This window comes from Cryphonectria parasitica, assembly GCF_011745365.1.
Source record: "Cryphonectria parasitica EP155 unplaced genomic scaffold M406scaffold_2, whole genome shotgun sequence".
Classification (NCBI taxonomy): domain Eukaryota; kingdom Fungi; phylum Ascomycota; class Sordariomycetes; order Diaporthales; family Cryphonectriaceae; genus Cryphonectria; species Cryphonectria parasitica.
In genome coordinates this window covers 2,860,301-2,876,099 of record NW_024468910.1, presented here as the reverse complement: position 1 = coordinate 2,876,099, position 15,799 = coordinate 2,860,301, and the positions used below count along the sequence as shown (strand labels likewise).

Below are 15,799 nucleotides of genomic sequence, written 5' to 3'. Positions count from 1 at the left end.
GGCCCATGTACAAGCCCGGCGGAAGACTGCGCCGTCTCGTGCTCCTCAGCGTATGCAAGTTGTATTTAGAGGAGAACGGCGGAAGAGCAACCTAGAAATGATCCAATGCCTGACAAGCAAGCCACAATGTTCATTGAGGAGGGAGACGGGTAAAGACAAGGGGAGCAGAAGAAAGAAAAAAGATGATTTGATAAAGGTGGATGAACCCTTTTGCCAGGTCTTGCAAGCAAAAAGCGAGCGAGCAACAAGGGGCTCTGGACCACCTGGACACACCCTGTCAAGCCTATCTGTCTGACGCAATGCGCAGGAATAGAGAGCGAGCGAGCAAAAGGCACAGCAACAAGCCATTCTCGGGTGCGTACACGCCACAGTGCGGTGCAGTCCAGTCACCGCCAGTCTGTTGTGGCCCGCCACCCACCTTTTCACTTGGCTTGCATCTCTTTCGGCATCATCTGGGACGATCTTGTGTCACGTACTGCGGTAGTAAATAACATTGACTGCTTGTTGCTGCTGCTCCAAGCATAAGAAAATGTGGTCCTTTCTGTCCGACCCTCTGCTTGGTGTGTCGGTGTCGGCCCCTTCCTCACACGAGCGTTGGAAAGACAGAGTCAGTACCGTCTTTTTTTCTTCTTTCTTCTTTCTTTTTGGAAACGGCCATAACACAAGCCTTGCTGCTGCATGATCTCCACAAATGGCAGTCGCAGTCGCAGTCCAGGTCGCACGACGTGCATCGAGCCGAGATTCGCACATGGCCCGATGTGACGCCCTCTCGTTTGCCTCGTGCGAAGATGACCATGCGCGTCAATTTATTAAAGGGCCCAGGCATGCCGGGGTCCCTCCTTCTCAAGCCACACGCCACAATTGGTTGGTTCGGTCCAGACGGAGCCCCAGGGTGGGAAGAGGAGTATGCAGCATTTATTTTGTCCCGTACGAGCTACTATGCAGTCCCAAGTCGCCAGGGCATCACCAGCCTCCTGTGGCCAGACTATCCGAGATTCTGCTGAGACATGTACGACGTACATGTTCCATCTCCCTTCTCGTGTCCACCATAGACTTACTTTTCCCTTCTTCCTCTTTCCCTGCATGCCACCAGACAGCTAATATAGCATCTTTCAACTTTGTCCTCCCTCCGAAAGCACACCAGTGTTCTCCTTCTGCTATGATGGCTGGGGGTATCGCACGACCGGGCCCCTCCTCATATGGCATAAGCAGCCAGCAGAAGATTTAGATAGATGAAAAAAGGGGCCCTTTCCAGTCCAATGTAAAGTTAAAAATAAAAATAAAAAGATGCGTCAGAGCGCGCAGGGACGGCTAGACCAAGCCGATCCATCATGCTACTTCACCGCCAGACAGAAACGGCAACGGATTGCCCGCTCCATAGGAATCGTCGAGCCGAGGAAGAAAATCTGCTCGTGTGGCCGCAGGATCTCCGGCCCATATCTGTGCGCCCACCGATGACACTGTGGCACACAAACCAGGTCTTATGCTCTCTCTCTCTCGCTTTCCCTTGGTCCCCCTCTTCCAGCTTGGCATCCTCTCCGCCGGGCAGTAAAAATTGGTGTTGCAGAAGATAATTGCGTTTGTAGGAGGCTGGACCTGTGGTTCCGGGAAAGGAGGGGGGCAAAGGAAATCCCAAGGCGCTATGTTGGTCTGGCCATCTAGGTCCTACACATGGCTTCTTGCTTTTTTGTTTGTGCCAGCCTATCCTGTCCTATCCATTTCCTAGCCACAGACGAGGAATACGAGCTGCCACCCAGGAGCGCTGGGTCATTTCATAACGCGACCCAGCACAACCTCAAGACCTTGTCATGGTCATCATTAGAGGTCGTAGTGTTCATGCAGTCGAGGTAGGATTGTGAGTGGGTGTTGTGTCAAAGGTTCTTGTCTTCTGTCTTCTTTGTTCTCCCTCTTTTTGCCCGGTCGCTTTCGTAGATTTGTTTGTCGAAAACATCAGGCCGCCGGCGTCTCGTATATCACGATGAGGAGGTACTTGGCGTCGGGCACGATGACAAGCTCCTGTTTCTTGGTGCGTACGCGGAGCAGCCTCAACTCATCCTGTAGTAGGAGGAACATAAAATAGGTTCAAGGCGTCAGCCTTTTTTTCCTCCGAGAGTTCTCCACCAACCTTGTGCGACTTCTTCTCGCTGCCACCTGCTGCCCCTTCTCCTGATTTCCCACCGGAGGTTTCTTTCCCCCCAGCAGTGCAGCCTGCCGTTCATTGTGCCCTTTGGAAGAACTCACCTCGGTGTCCAGTCCCTCCACTAGGCCGCCCGCCACGTTGACGAACCCCCAGACCATCTTTGCCAGTTCCTCTGCGCCTTGGGTCTCACTGTCGATGACGCTTGCTGCCGCCGCGGCGCTGGAGTCGTCGGATTGTGCTTGTGCCTGTTGTTGCTGCGACTGGGAGGAGGAGTCCGTCGAGGTGTGCAGAAACGAAATCTGCCCCGCCGTCTTGAGGATCGTGCCAGACACGCGGTCGAGCGCGATGGTCGCCTTCACGCCGGGTTTCTTAGAGAGGCGGCTAAGAGTCTCTTCGAGGGCGTCGGCGCCGTTGGTCTGGAGGGCGACGCAGGTGGTTTAGTCAGTTCAGCCGTTGGTGATTGTCGAACGATGCAAGCAGACATGCTGGAGGGAGGGACCATTAGGGGCACGTACCGTGACTGGGTCTGCCATCCTTTCGATATGGACAAGACGTCGTAAAGGCGTTGTGGAATCGAAAGCGTGTGAAGCGAGTCGGCGGCGGCGGCGGCTTGCGATAGTAATAGCAATTATAGTTGCAGTGGGCAATGTAAACAAAGCCCAAGCTATATCATCCCAGCTCCAGGGCCGATGCTCGCCCAGTCCAACGGTGCCTCAGTGGGGTCACACCCAAGTCCTCTCCCCCAAACCGAGCCCGGATTCTGCTACAGGGCATCCCTGGTGTACGCAACACACCGCTTTTACCAGATTCGGCCTCGCCCTCAATCAAAGTCCGTTCTGGAGAATTCTCAAATAGTCTTTGCAACTAACTAGGTGAGTGAGTAGCTGGGTTGTCTGCGAAATCCCTTACCTTTTTATTTGTCCCCTTTTCAGGGAAAGGGATTCTGGTTCGGTCGTTGTTGGGTGGCTGACCCTGTGTCAAATGAAGTCAAGATGGGTTCAAGCACAAGGAAGAAGAAGGAAAAGAAGAAGGACTTCCAGGTAAACTAAGCCCCCACCCCCAGGATACCCTTTTGGCGGATATCCTCTTGATATATGTGTCTGAGAGTCTGAGGCTGACTGGACGAGCATGCAGAAAGCCAAGCTGAAGGTTGGCAAGACAAAGGCTAAGGCGTCCAACTTTACAGACACAAGTTTTCAGTCCAAGGGTGAGTGGGTGGCATTCCCTCTGTCTTTTTTCGGCGCTATTCTCGTGTGTATACAAAAAGCACAGAGGTGGATAGAGGGGAGTTTCTAAATGGTGTCCATCGCTGTCTACACGAGAGGCATGTGCTCTCAGCAATCGATGAAGAGCGGTTCGAGGGTGACTGAGGATGCTGGGTGTGCTCCTGCCCGAGGAACTGCAGCATGAGGATTTGCTTTTTTCTTCTTGGGCGACTCATCCACTAATCACATGCCCACAGCCATCGTTGTTAACCAGCAATCGCTTTCCACGGTCGCCCCTGATGCCGTCGCTCAGTTTAGGCACAACTTCTCTCTCGCCACCTCTCGTGCCGACAAGCAGCGGCGCGAGGCCCTCTCTCATTTAGTTACACAGTTGACCTCCACCCCACCCAACAACCCGGTGGGCACCTATGCCCTCCTGGACAAGCTCCTCCCGCTCATCACCGACATCTCGGGCGGGGTGCGCACCACCCTCCTCCGTCTCTTTCAGGCCCTCCCCGCCCAGGAGATCGCGCCACATGCCGACAAGGCCGCCAAGTGGGTGCGCCTGGGCATGCTGCACCTCTCTGCCGAGGTACGGCACGATGCTCTCAAGTTTATGGAGTGGCTGCTCGACGCTGCGGGCGAGCCACTGCTGGAGACGGCCGGCGGGTGGACCAAGATGCTCGAGGCCTTTGCGGCCATGATGGGCTGGAAAAACGCTGCTGCCGCTGCCGCAGCTGCCTCCGCTGATAAAAACTGGACCTCGGCGCCCAAGACAACGTTCGGCGCGGACAAGGGCGGCTCATCCTACGCCGGTCAGATTGCCGTTCTGACCAAGTTCGTCGCTCTGGGGCTGAAACAGCCACCACCCGTGCAGGCCTTGAGCGAGGATGAGTACTGGGAGCACGTATATGGCTTGCCCAAGGGCCCGGACCCACTTGGCTATCTGTCGCTCTTCGGCCCTCCACAGGATGGGGAAATCTGTGCCGATGTCGAGGAGCGGCAGCGGGTGTTCTGCAGGTGGATGGATACCATTCAGCAAAAGGTCGGCGAGGCAAGGAGGGAAGGCGGACCAGCTGGTCGGGCGGCTGGCGAACTGATGAACGTCATCGAGGAGGGGATGGACGGCTATGAACATATCGAGATGGAAGAGATGATGGTATGGTAGCCAGCGAGGAATTCGTGGGAGGGGGGGATGGGGAACAGCTTTGTTCAAAGAGGTACGCAATGCTCTGCCTTCATATTAAATGCAGTTGATTTCGACTACGACGGATCGTTCGCAGCACTCAACCACCTTGTCATCTTTTCCATCTGATGCGATTTTCGTGCCTTAGGGTGCCTAAATCTTTGATACAATACAGGAACCGATATTGGCTCAATACACGGTCCTGGGGAACGAGAACAACCTCCTCTGGGATTTTCTTTTGTCTTATTTTTTTAAAAATTTATTTTTGGTCTCTTGCCCTTCCTCTTCACCCATCCGCGTATTCAATTCTTATACCAGCAAGGTGTGGGGACATACTTTCCTGTCCAAGACTTATAGTGTCATGTAACATGTTCTGCTTGGGATGTGGTCCCGTTTCCACCAAAGGCCGTGTCTTTCCAAGCTGACAAGAGGACAAAGCTCGCAGCCTGTGATCTGAGACCGCCTCTCGAGAATCAGAAAGGAGGAGGAGGTTTAGGACCGGCTTCTTCTTACAACTCATTCTCCTCCTCTGGCAAGAGCCTCCAACCACCCAGCCACATGCACCTTCCTCCTCCAGTGTTCTACATTGGTACTTTAGAGGCTACTCCAAGGCTGGTTCTCATAGCTCTTTAGAGGCGTCATCCCATAGCTCCAGGGCTAACAAGACAACGTGAGTACCCATCCACACTCTTTTCTTCCCACTCCCCCAGCAGGACATCAGCCCTCTCTCTTACAGCTTCACTCGTCAATACTCCGGACGCCACGACGACGACAACAACAAGACAACAACAACAACAACAACAACAGCCATCAAAACATGTCACATGTTATTACCAGCTGACGCCCTCGTCCCTGTCATGTCGAGAACCCCACCTGGGGGCCTGGAATAAATATCTGCCAAGTTGTTGTTTCTGGCTCCCAGCTCTTCCTTCCCTCCCTCCCTCCTACCACCGCCACCTCTTTCTTCGCGTTTGGAGCATCAGTCCGCCGCTCTTCTTTCTCATTTCCTCATCGGCAACTCTTCGTACGTTAGTTCCGTACAAAATCATCGAGATCATCGTCATCGTGATCGACGACAACTCGTGGCCTTCTTGGGGACCTTCCAGGTAAGTAATTACGCCTCAACACCCAGCACCTAGCAGCCAGCACCCGTTCAGCCCTCACTACCAACTATCCACTACTCTGCTCATCTGTTCATCCATCCGTACACACATTCTCAGCATCAGCAATATCATCATCGCTATTATCATCAACTTGCGAGCCAGGGTATGGTTTACAAGGGCCTCTTGCCCCCATTTCCTCACGTTATACGCATCTTCATCATCACAGGTGTTAGATGCCTCGATGCCTTGTGTTGATGCCCCAAGCTCCTTCCCTTACGCGGCCATCAGTAACGGCTCTCACTCGGCATTTGCATTTTTCTCCTGAACAATAAGTTGGACATTCCCAAAACCCTTCCTCAGACCACCTGTTCTAGAATGGGTGTCTGGCCACTTGTCTGGACAATGTGGACAGCTGCCCTGCTCCCTCAGCCAGATATTGACCTCCCAAAACCATCCTCCTAGAGGTTATCTCTGCGGGGCTGGGTTTGGAATTTCTTCCCCCTCCCCTTTTTCGGTTTGCACTGCTGCCCCGCGAGGGGGAAGGGGGTGAAATCTTCATTTAATTTGTCGTTTGCACCCGCCCTGATCTGCCCAAGTGCCCTCCCACCTGTCTCTAACACTCTATAACATTTTTACATTGTCTCCCATTCCTTTCTTTTGTCCTGGCCCATCGAAGATACTCACCAGGTCCATACAGAGTCTTCCAACCTTCATTCAAGTCATTTCCTTCACGGTAAGTTGTTCCTAGCAGCAGGTCTCTTCATTGTCAGTGTGCAGCACCTCCCTAGACTTTCACCACCACCTTTCATGTTCTTCCATTGATACATCCAGGCCTTCTGCCTATATCTTCATGTGCTTTCTCCCCCCTAGGCCCTTCCTTACAGATCCTCTTCCCAGAGTGGCTGACAGACTGCCCAACAAATACAGATCAATTTCTTCTGCTGCCACTATGTCCTCTCAGTGGGCCAGAGTTTCGGATTTCAAGCCCGGCGACGGTGCTTGGGAGACTCCTCACGCCGTCGAGGCGTCCGGCACTCGCGCAGAGTCGAACCCTGGTGATCAGGGTACCACCAACACTGGCGACGATGGCGCCGGCCCCAACACCACTGGGGCCAACGAGGAGTGGGCTTCTCAGGACCGCCCCAAGTACGACTATGACCAATTTGCCCGCACCGGCGGCTATGATGGCAACGTTCGTGTCTACCAGTGGGACGGCGAGGAGGGTGACATTGGTCCCGAGTATCCCGAGCTCGAGCTCGACATCTTCGGTCCTCCTGACCAGCGCGACCTTGGCGGTGCGCTCGGCGTCGCGGGTCCCAGCTTGCACAAGTGAGCATTCTCGCTTCAACTTCCCCTTTCGCAGCTTTCTAACACGTTGCCTCAAGGATAAACGAGATCCAATTCCAGCAGGAGGGTCAGATTCGCATCCTGCCCTGTCTCACTTTCAAGGACGCCGGTCTGCACCCGGCTATGGTCAAGAACGTTGAGCTCTGCGGTTACAAGGTTCCTACCGCCATTCAGAAGTACTGCATTCCGGCTATCAATGATGGTCACGATGTCATTGCTATTGCGCAGACCGGTAAGCACTGCACCATTATTCATGATAATCATCTCGCTCCCACGGACAACTGACGAGACTCGTAGGCTCCGGCAAGACTGCTGCCTACCTGATCCCCATTATCAACAAACTCATGGGTAAGGCGAAGAAGCTTGCGGCTCCTCGTCCCAACCCTTCTACTTACCGTCATGGCTACGACGCCCCAGTTCGTGCCGAGCCCTTGGTTTGTATTGTCGTCCCCACCCGGGAGTTGGCCGTCCAGATTTTCATGGAGGCCCGCAAGCTCTGCTACCGCAGTATGCTACGCCCCTGCGTTCTGTACGGTGGTGCTCCCATCGCCGACCAGGCCTACCAGCTGGCCCTGGGCTGTGACATCTTGATTGCGACTCCCGGTCGCCTGATAGACTTCATAGACCGCCCTACCGTCATGACGTTTCGCCGCCTGAAGTTCATGGTCATTGACGAGGCCGATGAGATGCTGCATGACGATTGGTCTGAGGACTTCTCCAAGATCATGGGCGGTGGCGGTGTGTACATGTCCAATAGCCCCTCACTTGCCTAGCCGCGACTAACAAGTTTAACAGAGCAGGAAGAGGGTGAGATCCAGTACCTGCTCTTCTCGGCCACGTTCCCCAAGGATCTCCGCGAGCTTGCCTCTGAGCACCTGGCTACTGATCACGTCCTTTTCCGTGTTGGCCGTGCCGGCAGCACCCACGAAAACATTCACCAGCAAATTATCGAGACGGCTCCTTCCATGAAGCGAACGGCTCTCATGGAGCTTCTCAACTCGATGCCCCCTGCTCGGACCATCGTTTTTGTCAATCAGCGCCGCACTGCCGACGAGCTTGACGATTTCCTGTACAACTCTGGCATGCCCAGCACTTCGATCCACTCTGATCGCACCCAGCGTGAGCGTGAGGATGCCATGCGTTCTTTCCGCGCTGGAAAGACCCCCATCCTGATCGCGACCGGCCTGACAGCCCGTGGTATCGATGTTCGAAACGTTGTTCACGTCATCAACTACGACCTCCCCTCTGCCGACCAGGGTGGTATCGAGGAGTACACCCACCGAATCGGTAAGATAATCTCCTGCAAGGCAATCTCTCTCTCACTTTCTCCTTGTTAATCCTAATCTTGGCAGGTCGCACTGGTCGCATCGGTCATCAGGGCCTTGCTACGTCGTTCTACACCGACCGCGATGAGCCCTTGGCCCCTGTTCTCGTTCGAACCCTTTTGGAGACCGAGCAGGAAATTCCCGAGTTCCTAAAGAGCTACATTCCCGAGGAGGGTGAGCTGAACAAGTGGGAGTCTGAGGGAGACTTCGCCATGGGTATGACCGGCCCTGAGACTGGTGATGGTGGCACCTGGAACGTTGGTACCAACGATGGTGATGCTGGCAACGCTTGGGGTGGTGGCCCCGACGCTGGCGGCTCTGGAAACGCTTGGGGTGGCGACTCCGGCGCTGGTAACGACGGTGCTGGCAAACCCACTTCCTCTTGGTAAGCGCCTCGACCCTGTCTCGAGGCAGAAGATACTTGCCTTGCTTGGCGTGTCTCCATCATGACCAGGGGATTCTTGCACCGTCTGCTCTTGAAGAACAAAATTTTGATCAGGACTCGTACGCAATTCATCACGGAAAGATTATGGAAGGAAATGGATGGCAGATGCTCTTGAGACAGTTGGCCATAATAGTCAGTCGTCCGATTCGGTTCGTACTACTTGTCACATGATCAAAGAGATCCGTTGGCATCTTTCTTCAGGTAGTCTACATCTTCTTCCATAGAAAATCACCAAACACAAACTCGACTTTACACTTGTGGTCTTCTTTTCCTGATGGTTATTTCTGAATGAGGTGATTGTGCTCCTGTCCTCGTATGAAAGTAAATCATCAATCACGATGTCTCCCAACCTGGCTGCGAGGCTCTTGTACGATTTTTCTCTTCTTTCTTCTTTCTGGGCTGTATTACACGCCACGCGAGTGCAGCAGTACCATCCTCATGTCGTCTTCTAAACTTGCAGAACTCGGAAATGGTACGGGCAGCTCTTGAAAGAGACCATCTCTGTAACTTATGCTCAGATTCGCGATGAAGAAACAAGTGATGTCTAATGGTTGAGAGAATATATGTATGAAGTGTGTCGTCAACTTTGGAAGGTACGGATATGCAATACAATAGCAGATGGCCGGCCAGACGAGAGTAGCTCAGACGAAGCCCTCCAATACGATTATAAAAGCCCACGATGATGACGATGACCATGACGCTGAATCTACCTCTTTCGTATATCAGTGCTCCCGCAAGGGGGTCAAGCTGCCCTGCATATCGGCAAGCAGCACAGGCCCCCAGGAAAATTTAAAATTCCTAAGCTACGCATCTTCAAGACCATCCATGAAAAGATGCATTTCTCTCTACTACAGGACAGTGCTGGGCCGGGCACTCTTGCGTGCATCAAATCTAGGCTACGAGCCATCTTCAGAGCACGAGACAATAGCCAAAACATCAAAGGTAGAACAGTGACTTTACATGAGTATCAACAACATACCCCGTTGGAATTCTAGATAATAATGCAAGCTGTCTCTTAGTTGAGCCCTGCACACGACACCCTCCCCCCCCCCCCCTCCCCATCCAATCGGGAGTCCAGGGGAGAGAGGAGTCACGCCGTGCAAAAGTTATGCCAGCATGTCGGCCGACAAGTCATCTTCACGAGGGTCTCTCGTTCTCTCCAGATCCTGACAGCAGTAAGACGGATGAACCGGAAACCAGATGCGGGGTGGAACAAATTACCATCACGAAGAAATTATGCATAAATGGATATATAATTCATCTAGTTACTTAGTCACTCGCCGGCTCACTGTCTCCGACCTGCCGCGCTCGATAAAACCCCCAAGCGTGATCATGCATGCATGCTAAGTGTGTGCATACGAACGGCATGAAGCTAGCAAGGACTCGCCGTGCCATAAGCGGAAAGCCGCCTTCTACTTTGCCAAACTACATGTCACGTCGGTGGGCTGGAACAGAGGTCACGCGAGAGGCAGCGATGGAACGCGAATGGATGATATTTTGGGCCTTGGCCATGGATGTTTTACGTGCGGAACCAGTGGTGGATCCTCACGATCTTGTTTCCAGTCTGGCCGTCTTACAAATTCGCTTCAGGAGCAGCTCCGAAGTATCCGGTGGTGGAATCTAATCTTGCCACGAGGGGCTCTGGGGGGGGGAGGGGGAGGGGAGGGGAGGGAGGCTGGGCGGGTTGTTCAATATCGTGAGACCGATGGTTTCCCTTTCCCCCTCGCCGTGTCTGCACTGACCAGTCATGTTTCCTGAGCAGGCAGACAGGCTAGTGTGGCCATGAAGCTGGGCTTGGCACGCTTCGTTCCCTTTCACGATGCCTGTACCTCTGCCCTCAGAGGAGGGGGGGGGGGGGGCGCGTCGTGGTCTGTGTGTCTTTTGTCTTACTTGAGCTTCGACAGTCTGGTGAATGGTGACCCTGAGAGCAACTCATTCAGCCACTTCAAAAGCCTTTTGTCTTCGTCCCACTTACCGGTGCGCTTTGTCTCGGCCTGTTTTGGGTTGCCTATCCTCTCCTCCGAGACGAGTCGCTTCCCAGTCACACTCACCCACCCTCACGCGCCTTGGTGGGTCATGTACTTGATATTGCCTGCTTGAGCCCAGATAGGAAGGATATGGCACTTCGGGCAGCCCAAGCTCAAATTTGGGATTTCGAGTGCCAGGAACCAGAAGCCGTCACATCTCCGGGACATGTACCTGAGTGTCAGTATAGACGATGGCACACAAAGTGGCGTTGATCTGAGGGAAACCAAAATCAATGCAAACAAGCAAACAAGATATCTGCGAAAGGATACAAAATCCTTATGCTCCTCTGTAGGATCTCGATGACGCTGTGGAATATAGAGTGGGTCAGCAAAGGCTGAGACTCACGATGGCAAGTATCATCGTGCGGTCCACCAGGCCAAGCCTGCTCACGTCGTTCACGTTGGGACAACTGTCTGGGGACCTCCTTCGAACATGGCTCAGCACTGGGCAGTGGCTCAGTCGCACCAGCCCACAATCACGAGATCAAACTCTCTCAAGCCATTTTGTAGTCGAGAGATCCCAATCGTGTCCGCCCGCCCACCTCGTTGAGATCAGGTGGGCGCCAGGTGGCGAGAGTGAAATTTCGGCGTCACTGGTTTTCAATCATAGCTGTGCGTACTTTGGCTCCAGTCGGCTTGTCACTGCTCAGCCAGGGCTGGGCTCTTTCCTACCTAGGGTAACAGTAGTATCCATAGGCCCTCGAGACCTCCCTGGCCGTGACAGCCTGTACAGGTAGTCGGAAACTCATTCGCCCTCACAGCGTCTCCCAAATAGGGGAGGGACGCGGTTCCGGCGATGACTCACTCGGGCGAAACTTGGGGGAGGGGGCCGTGGCGATGTTCATGGAACCGCAGAGCAAGCTTAACTTGCTTACATGCTCAGGCGAGGTGGAACCAGGCTCCAGGGTAATAGTATGCTGTCTAAGCGAATCCGCCGGTTTTGGTGTTCAGATGGCGTAGGTGGTTTGGTTCTGAAATGATACGTGAGCAAATGCGCATGTCTTTGAATTTCATGCCATGACAGTGGACACACACGTGTATGGTGATCAGTCTGCGCTCAAGCAGTATGGCACATCCAGGAAAATCATCGAGTCTTCTCAAGGCTGTTTTTGGTTTGAAAAGTTTGTAAAGTTTTGGTTTTTGTTTACTTAAATTAGGATGTATTCTCCTTGTGTAGGCCAGCTCGGATCTCGAAGGCGGCTCTCGGTGAGGGAGACGCTCTTCTCGTCGCGGCTGGCTTTGATGTGAGGTATTGAAACCTGTCCTGGTCCTTTAGCATGTCAGAATCCCGGGGATCCTTCAATGCAGGCCAGGAACTGGGTCTCATATCCTCAACAATGCTTGTCTGGAGTAAATAGGGTCAGTTTTGGCAGAGCCTCGAGATGGTCCGTTCCAGAAGTGGTTCGCGTGCTGGCAGCCCGTCTGGTGCTTTCGCAAAACAGGCGCCTGCTGCGCTGGCCGCTCCAAGCAAACCCAAGCTCGTCTCTTCTGCCGGTAGATATTGTCGTAGTCACGTAAAAATGACTTCCTTCCACGAACCGCCACCCTCCCCTTGTTCTCCACAACGCTTCCCTTGCTCCTAGACATCTCGGGCACTGGTTTCCCAGCCACGCCAGACTCTGCCCCCCCCCCCCCCCAAGAAATCTCCTCCCAACTAACCACAAGCAAGATGCATAATATTTCTCACACTTCATCGTACACGGTGCACTCACACCTCATTTCCCATGGAATAACCCCATTGAGCCCAGTGAATAAGACACCTGCCAAATGCATGTAAAACGCAACAGCGCTTTTTCCACCACCCCTGGTTATCGGCCCCGGCTCCCTCATACGCCAGCAAAATTTGACGTCTAAGGCAGCGGTATCAAAATGCCATTCCGCCTCATCTTCCAGACAGGAAAACAAGATTAATTTTGTGAATTGAGAAAAAGAGAAAGAAAAAAAGGTTTAAAAGATAGTGATGACAACAACGATGCCCCAAGAATATGCAACAAGAGAAAAGCAACACGTATGCGCCGCCATCAGTTCAAAATACCTGACCACATTCCAGGACCTCCAAAGCCGCCCATGACGGGATGCATTGAAGGGATCCTGAACTGCGCCGCCTCGGTAGAGCAACAGACTCGCTTGCGGCCCTCCGAAGAAGGAGCAGGGACCTGGAAGCGATTCTCTCCCGCGGCAAAGCTGGCGTGATTGGAACTGCAGTCCCCACGCAGCAGATCGCGGACATTTTCCTGGAGGCCAAGGTCTCCTGACAAGGGACGGCTTCGCTTAGACCCGGCTTTGGGCGCCGATGTCATGGAGCCTCGGGTCGCGAAGGAACGCTGCCAGTTGTCGTGGAGAGCCTGCAGAGCCTGCGCGGCATCATTTGTGGCGTCATCGACCTCAACTGCCCCCGAGTAGGACTTGGGAGACGCAGTAATTCTCTCTCCGAATTCTTCACCATAGGAAGGGATGGTAGGCCTCGATGCAAACCTCTCATCCACTAGCTTCGCAGAGCGGTAGCGCGCCTGTACCTGGAGGTTGGTGTAATCCGACCTGGGGTACGGCGCACCCGCCAGCGAAGACAGCGATGAAATGGAGGATGATCGAGATGTGCCGGACGTGTCCGAGACCATCGATTCAGGCGAGGAAACCGTCGAAACTGAAGCTGCCAGCGAGGAACGACGTGATGTATAGTAATTTTGCGGCGACGAGGAGATGGAGCCGGGCCACCTGTCAAGCATCATACCATTGTGCACAGAACCGGCCGTCGACACAGCCAAACTCATGGCGGAGCCGGGGGCAACGAACTGTGGCGGTGAGATGTCCCGAACGGCGCTGACCTGGGGCGTCAAGCGAGGCGTTGGCAACAGTCCGAAGGGAGGCAAGCGGGCAACCGTCTGTGCTGACGAGGGCGAAGGCTCCATGACGGAAGGCGTCTTGAAGATGCGCGGCACCGGCGTAGCATCCCGACCGCAATCAAATGCAACCGATTCGTTCTGGGCAGCAGCCAGAATCGATCGGGGTGATAATGATCGCGGAGACAGGGATGGCACCGGCGAGTAGCGACCCGTAGACAGGACATCTTCCAGGTTCTCCAGGTCCGAGTTCAGACGACGGATGATGCGTTTGAAGACGTCGCATTGGTTCTCGAACTGCGCATGGGCCAGACTGGAGCCAGGAGCGGGCGGTTGAGAAGGACTGTACTTCATGACACAGTCCGTCCAGCGATGATACACCTCCTCGGTGATGTGAAGTTTCCAGTTCACCGCAAGAACAAAAGCCATTTCGTTTTGATTGATCTCGTTGGTGTTCAGACCCGAGATCTTGCTCCATGCTCGAGCGGAGTAGTTTCGATCCTGCAGGTACTTGGATGCCAGGATGAGAGCAGAAAGGAACATCCTGCGGCCGCACTGCAAAGCGCGGCTCGAGTGACAATCGTCAGTTTGTTCCATGGTGAAATCACGCTCAGGGAGCTGATCCTTGATGAGGACTAAATAGTAGAGTGCGACCTGGAGGGTTGAGTAGCTCGTGCGTGAGCGGCGCAACGTCTCCTGGATGAACGTCCGCAGAGGTAGCACGCTCGAGCTGTTGGTCTCGTCGCGGCAGACCACGGAGGACGTTGGCCATATCGCCTCGACAATCTGGGTGGAGGAATCTAGAGTATGATTTAGAAAGGAAGTCCCGGCCGGGGTCTGCCTAAGATTTTGAGGTTCTCGTCACGGCTTACCGACTAGATTGTCGACGAAGTTGAGCTTGCGCTCTGCCTGCCTGACCAAAGTGGGAGGGCAGCCAGTCCGAGACGTCGCGGTGTTTGAGGTCCGCCTCGGGTTTGTTCGAAGTGAGCGTCGAGCATCCGAGACGACGGGTTGCGCGTGTGGCTTGGCGAAAGCGAAGCCGCACCTCGGAGGCACATCCACCGAGAGGGAAGAGGCGGTTGTGTCGTCGGAAGATTGCGATAAAGAGGATGATGCATCAGAGCAGACCGAAGCCGTTGCGGAGGACAATGATGAAGTATATGACAAATTTCGGCGGACCGAGTAGAAATCCTGCGAGGGGTATTCTACTGCCGTCATCTTGTCTGAGACTTTCGTCAAGGATTAAAAGTAAGGCCGATCCGGTCGGGTTGATTCGAATACGTCGAGGACCTTTGAATTTTTTTCTCTTTTTCTTCTTTTCTTTTTGGTTCCCTGGCGTAAATAACTGACCGAGACGAGGATTCCTTACTGGCAAGCCATATTGTACCACATAAATACTAGTTGCAAGTCGGATTCGTGTTGTGTGATTGGTCGAGATGTTGAAGAAGGGGGTGTCGATTGACCTGCCAAAGTATTATAGCAGGTGATCAAGAGAGGTTGTGAGAATCCGCAAGGCGATGGAAAGTCTGATGCAATTGTCCTTGGCTGGCGATGTCATGCCGTGGAGGACAGGAAAAGGAGTTCTTCTTTAAGAGGTTGGTAAAAGCGCCACTGTCATCTGAAGTATGAGTAACTTGGTGATGTCCAGCCGGTAAAGTAATGGCCCAAAGAAAGAGCGTGCGCGTGAATGTAGTCACCGGAGCCTGGCACCCTGAGAAGGCAAGGGCAGGGCAAGGCAAGCGCCTCACGGCTCTAGGCAGTGGCTAGGCCAGGCTGAAGAGGCGTCGTGAGGATGAGCAAGGGATGGGGGGAATAGGGACAAGCTGAGGGCACGAGACGAAGATGACGATGATGTTGGTTTGGGTATGGTAGAGTGGATCGGGCCAGGCAGTGTCTGACCTCCGATGCTGGAGACGGTCAGGTAGACACGGCCACGTCCACGACAGGATGGTGCCCCATTATACGTGTCTGGTCTTGGATGACTCTTTTTCGACCTGTGATGGGAGTGGCGAGAGACCCACAAGGCCTTTGCCGCTGGGTCGCAAGTCGGACAAAGCAGGGTGGGTAGGTGTAGGGTGTAGTAGCAGCGGCTGGGCCGGGGGAGTTTGGGGGAGTGGAGAGGGGGGGCGCCTGTAGCAGAGGAGAGGCCAGTACCAGTTGGGAGACTATTCCACTGGAGAG

General features: G+C 53.9%; 6 protein-coding genes across 6 annotated transcripts; 3 read left to right on the top strand and 3 right to left on the bottom strand.

Moving 5' to 3' along the window:
- The first annotated feature begins 894 nt into the window (after positions 1-894).
- On the top strand, positions 895-1,475 carry M406DRAFT_354984 (uncharacterized protein). The gene has a single exon (XM_040923051.1). The coding sequence runs from the start codon at positions 907-909 to the stop codon at positions 1,099-1,101; it is 195 nt and encodes a 64-aa protein (XP_040779680.1). The 5' UTR covers positions 895-906; the 3' UTR covers positions 1,102-1,475.
- Positions 1,476-1,950: 475 nt separating this feature from the next.
- Positions 1,951-2,673, bottom strand: M406DRAFT_71701 (uncharacterized protein; the record flags this gene model as incomplete). The annotated part of the gene is made up of 3 exons (XM_040925492.1): positions 1,951-2,055; positions 2,242-2,556; positions 2,656-2,673. 3 exons carry the CDS (start codon positions 2,671-2,673, stop codon positions 1,951-1,953), a joined length of 438 nt encoding a protein of 145 aa, XP_040779679.1.
- A 459-nt stretch (positions 2,674-3,132) lies between these two features.
- Positions 3,133-4,613, top strand: M406DRAFT_273191 (uncharacterized protein; the record flags this gene model as incomplete). The annotated part of the gene is made up of 3 exons (XM_040918175.1): positions 3,133-3,180; positions 3,275-3,347; positions 3,603-4,613. 3 exons carry the CDS (start codon positions 3,133-3,135, stop codon positions 4,511-4,513), a joined length of 1,032 nt encoding a protein of 343 aa, XP_040779678.1. The 3' UTR covers positions 4,514-4,613.
- A 2,102-nt stretch (positions 4,614-6,715) lies between these two features.
- Positions 6,716-8,641, top strand: M406DRAFT_23195 (uncharacterized protein; the record flags this gene model as incomplete). Its single annotated transcript, XM_040915890.1, has 5 exons — positions 6,716-6,963; positions 7,020-7,213; positions 7,279-7,721; positions 7,782-8,268; positions 8,334-8,641. Coding segments are annotated over 5 exons (1,680 nt in total), but the record flags the coding sequence as incomplete, so codon positions are not given.
- A 3,248-nt stretch (positions 8,642-11,889) lies between these two features.
- On the bottom strand, positions 11,890-12,612 carry M406DRAFT_102808 (uncharacterized protein). The gene has a single exon (XM_040915032.1). The coding sequence runs from the start codon at positions 12,470-12,472 to the stop codon at positions 12,110-12,112; it is 363 nt and encodes a 120-aa protein (XP_040779676.1). The 5' UTR covers positions 12,473-12,612; the 3' UTR covers positions 11,890-12,109.
- Positions 12,613-12,877: 265 nt separating this feature from the next.
- On the bottom strand, positions 12,878-15,518 carry M406DRAFT_273187 (uncharacterized protein; the record flags this gene model as incomplete). Its single annotated transcript, XM_040918174.1, has 2 exons — positions 14,491-15,518; positions 12,878-14,418 (listed from the first exon to the last, which is right to left on the bottom strand). Coding segments are annotated over exons 1-2 (1,887 nt in total), but the record flags the coding sequence as incomplete, so codon positions are not given.
- Between the last annotated feature and the right edge of the window lie 281 nt (positions 15,519-15,799).

What these genes read in the sequence shown, in the direction of transcription:
- M406DRAFT_102808 (XM_040915032.1), bottom strand. Translation starts at nt 12,472, where the DNA reads ATGAAGTGTGAGAAATATTATGCATCTTGCTTGTGGTTAGTTGGGAGG.
- M406DRAFT_354984 (XM_040923051.1), top strand. Translation starts at nt 907, where the DNA reads ATGCAGCATTTATTTTGTCCCGTACGAGCTACTATGCAGTCCCAAGTC.